The sequence below is a fragment of the Malus domestica genome, chromosome 10, assembly GCF_042453785.1.
Source record: "Malus domestica chromosome 10, GDT2T_hap1".
Lineage (NCBI taxonomy): Eukaryota > Viridiplantae > Streptophyta > Magnoliopsida > Rosales > Rosaceae > Malus > Malus domestica.
Window position 1 is genome coordinate 16436594 of NC_091670.1, and position 3962 is coordinate 16440555.

At 39.6% G+C, this 3962-nt stretch overlaps 1 protein-coding gene across 1 annotated transcript; it reads right to left on the bottom strand.

Annotated features, from left to right (window-relative positions):
• Positions 1–2011: 2011 nt before the first annotated feature.
• On the bottom strand, positions 2012–3280 carry LOC139188575 (uncharacterized mitochondrial protein AtMg00810-like). The gene is made up of 3 exons (XM_070806186.1): positions 3151–3280; positions 2916–3037; positions 2012–2782 (listed from the first exon to the last, which is right to left on the bottom strand). Exons 1-3 carry the CDS (start codon positions 3278–3280, stop codon positions 2012–2014), a joined length of 1023 nt encoding a protein of 340 aa, XP_070662287.1.
• Between the last annotated feature and the right edge of the window lie 682 nt (positions 3281–3962).

The following is a 3962-nucleotide window of genomic DNA, read 5'->3' on the forward strand; positions in this document are numbered from 1 at the left end:
CAAAGTTTATAAATTCTCTAGAAACTATACAATGTCAACTCATATTTCATTTAATCATAAACATCAAAATGCTATATCAACGATCAAAATCGTTCATTCTTCCGCATCTGCTAAAACGTCATATTTTCAAAAGGAAAAATCTAAAAAATGAAATCGGTAAAGAAAAATAAAGCGTAAACCACAATCGACGGTTAAATATAAGTCTAGAGTTAATGGTGTTGAATTTTGGAGTTGACACATATATAAAAGTTGTATGTGTGTGTGTGTGTGTATTTTACATTTTCACACTTTTACATTAATTATTATGATTTTTTTTCTAATTTTGCATTCAAACAAAACACACTATTCATGAGCGTTTTAAAAATTTAAACAATGATGTAACCATCGTTAAAGCATAGAGTGTAACAGCCCGTCCCAAATTTTACGTTTTTATTAACTTTAAAACCGTGAATTCACGAAAATGCCCTAGAGGCAAGGACTTTGACTTTCATTGACCATCGGTTAGAGAAACATATGATTTATTCTTTTAGCATATCCTAGTAGTACTTGTCGCTACGGATGCGTAGGCGCAAACGGGATGTGATTTGGTGCTATACCGAGGGAGATATTAACATTTGAAGTTTGGGGCATATTAATAATTTGGTTATTATTAGAAAACTCTAAAAAAAATTAAATGAAATCTGGTGTGCCACGTGGGTGGCCAAGATTTAAAGACAAGGATATGGATGATTGTGATGGAAAGGCAAGAAGAGAGATGAGAGATAAATGGAGCAATGAGGAGAAAAGAGAGAAGGTGGACTAATGAGGGAGGAGAGAAAGGACAGAAGAGGAGAGAACCGCCCAGGTTCACCATGACCCATGACCCGACCCAGTTCCATCTCCCAATTCCGACCACCATAGACGGCGAGGTTGGTGTCAAAATGATCCTTAGCTCGAGGCCATTCGATAATTCGTCCTATTTCACCTAAAAATCAAGGGATTTGGCATTGATTTCACAAAACCCGGACGGTGAGGTGCGGCTGTTTTGGGTTCGAACCACACAATTCTGAAGTTAACCACATCCATCACCACCATCCATAGCATCCTCGTGAGGCCTAGAATAAAGCCCTAACAAGTTTGGGGGCAGCGGAGTTGTTTTGGAGTCGGATCAAACATACCCAAATTAAAGGGTTTCGTACGGTTTTAGTAGAATTGAAGCTTTTGCAGGTCAAATTGGCCTTAGTCACAGGTATAGATCAATTCTTGTCATCGATTAGATAAAGTTTCATGTTTGGATCGTGTGATTTGGTTGAAAAATAAGAAAGTTATAACTATTTAAAGTTTGCCCAGTTTCCGATGACCTCCACCATTTTCGAGGTATTTTTCGGCCAAACCACGGCAAGTTAGCCTTCGACAAAGGTATCAATCTCTTCCTCTCGTCGAAAACTCATATTTCCATTTTTGAATCACTTGATTTCGTGGAGTATTGACAAAGTTATGGACGTTGAAAGGTTCCCAGAAATTCAGGCGAGTTACCAGTTTTCCCACGGACAGCCATCTTTCAAACCATTTTCCGGACACCTCCGGCCACCATTTGGACTCCAAACTGGTATAATTTGTTCTACATTTCTCCAGCTTCGATTTGGTATTTTACGGCTTAACTTTTCTGTATTCCATAATCCTGAATAAAAGTACATTCAATCCTTTTTACAAAAGGAAACAAAAAAATAATTAAGGACACAATATCCTTCCTAAAACATGACTCTAATAATTACAAAATATTTACATTCCTTTTCTCCTAAAATATAGACTCACGCCAATACTCCCTCTCAAGTTGGAGCATAGATGTTATACATGCCCAACTTGATAAGTGAGTTATCGAACCTCCTACTACACACGGCATGAGTAAGGATATCCGCAAGTTGTTCCTCTAAGTTCACTAACGGTATTAACACAATCTTCTTTTCCAGCTTTTCTTTGATAAAATGTCTCAACCTCAACATGCTTGGTCCTATCATGCTATACCGGATTCTTAGTTTTTTTCTCTAGCAGACTTATTGTCACAATACAATTTCATCGCCTCTTTCTGTGTACAACCAAGACCCCAAAGCAACTTTCGTAGCCAAAGGATCTCACACACACCATGTGCCATACCCCTATACTCTGCTTCAGCAGAGGACCGTGATACCACATTATGCTTCTTACTCCGCCACGTAACTAAATTACCTCCAATCAGCACATCACCTGCCCAATCAGTCACATCACCTGCCCAATCAGCATCAGTAAATCCCTCGATCCTCATATGTCCATGATGTTCATACAAAATTCCCTTTCTTGGGGCAGACTTCAAGTATGCCAAGATTCTCATTACTGCCGCCATATGATCCACACTTGGTGAGTGCATAAACTGACTAACCACACTTACGGCATAGGCAATATCCGGACGAGTGTGAGACAAATAAATCAGCCTCCCCACTAGCCTTTGATATATACCTTTGTCAACCGGTTCCTGATATGGATAAATCCCCAAATAATGTTTTTCTGTGATAGGAGTGTCCACAGGTTTACATCCCAGCATGCCTATTTCCTTTAATAAATCCAGAACATATTTACGTTGAGACAAGAAAATACCTCTAGATAACCGGGCGACTTCCACTCCAAGGAAATATTTCAAATCTCCCAAATTCTTCATCTTAAATTCAGCGGCAAGACTTTTTTCTAATTTCATCATCTCCTCCGAATCATCACCCATTATTATCATGTCATCCACATAAATAATTAAGGCTATCACTTTACCACTTCTCTGTTTCACAAATAACGTGTGATCAGAGTGACTTTGATAATACCCAATCCTCATCATAACTTGAGTGAATCTACCAAACCATGCACAAGGTGATTGCTTAAGCCCCGTAAAGTGACTTTCGCAACCTACACACTCTGGTTTTCCTTCCGGCATTATACCCCGGAGGAAAATCCATATATACTTCTTCTTTCAGGTGCCCATGAAGAAAAGCATTTTTTACATCAAACTGTTTCAATGGCCAATTCAAATTTGCAGCTAAAGAAATAAGAACTCATATTGTATTCATCTTCGCTACTGGAGAAAAAGTTTCCTGATAATTAACACCATAAGTTTATGTATAACCCCTTGCTACTATCCTTGCTTTATACCTGTCCACTGATCCGTCTGCCTTGTATTTGATTGTAAAGACCCATCTACACCCGACAGTTTTTTTCCTTTTGGTAGCTCTGTTAACTCCCACGTATCATTCTTATGCAGTGCCATCATTTCTTCATCCATTGCAGCAGCCCATTTAAGATCCTTCAAGGCCTCCTCAACTCGGGTTGGTACTTAGATTGCTTCCACATTATTCACCCAGGCTTGACGTTCTGGTGCAAGGTTCGAGCATGACACATAATTAGCTATTAGATACTTCACTTTTCCTTCAGGAGAAAACCTGTCAGGAGGAACACCACGATTTTGCCTTGGTGGCAACTTATACGTACTCATAATATTATCTGGATTAGTTACATGAGCATTAGTTTTACTTACCTCAGGAATATTCAGAGAATACACATTGGGTGGCACTATTGAGCTCGAGAGAGAGGGGGTACGGGTTCGGGTTCAGCAACTGCTGGTTCTGCAGACTCCTGCCGATACTCTGAATCATACTCGGCAGACTGTTGCCGAGAAGCATCAACTGTCTTGGTGCCCGGCAGCTAAACAGTAGTCCAATTTTCAACAAGCTGTTGCTGAGAACCCTCACTGTTTTCACTGTATTCATTCTTGGTAGTGTTTTGCCGAGAGCCTTCATAATTTTTGTTTTCAACACGCTCCTCTTGAGCTACATATTACATTATCTGGTATCTCCAACCACCCAAGATCACCACTAGTATTCTCCCTTGGCGATCAGAAGGTGATGGAATCGAAGCATAAAAATAGTCGAATTCTGAATAAGTAACATCCATGGTCACATACATGT

Excerpts from the sequence above, each read along its gene's own strand:
- LOC139188575 (XM_070806186.1), bottom strand. The coding sequence starts at position 3,280 with ATGGATGAAGAAATGATGGCACTGCATAAGAATGATACGTGGGAGTTA. Across the intron at positions 3,038-3,150 it reads GCAGACGGATCAGTGGACAG|CTGCAAATTTGAATTGGCCA; the intron begins GTATAAAGCAAG and ends TTATTTCTTTAG. Across the intron at positions 2,783-2,915 it reads ATGCCGGAAGGAAAACCAGA|AGAAGTGGTAAAGTGATAGC; the intron begins GTGTGTAGGTTG and ends TTTGTGAAACAG.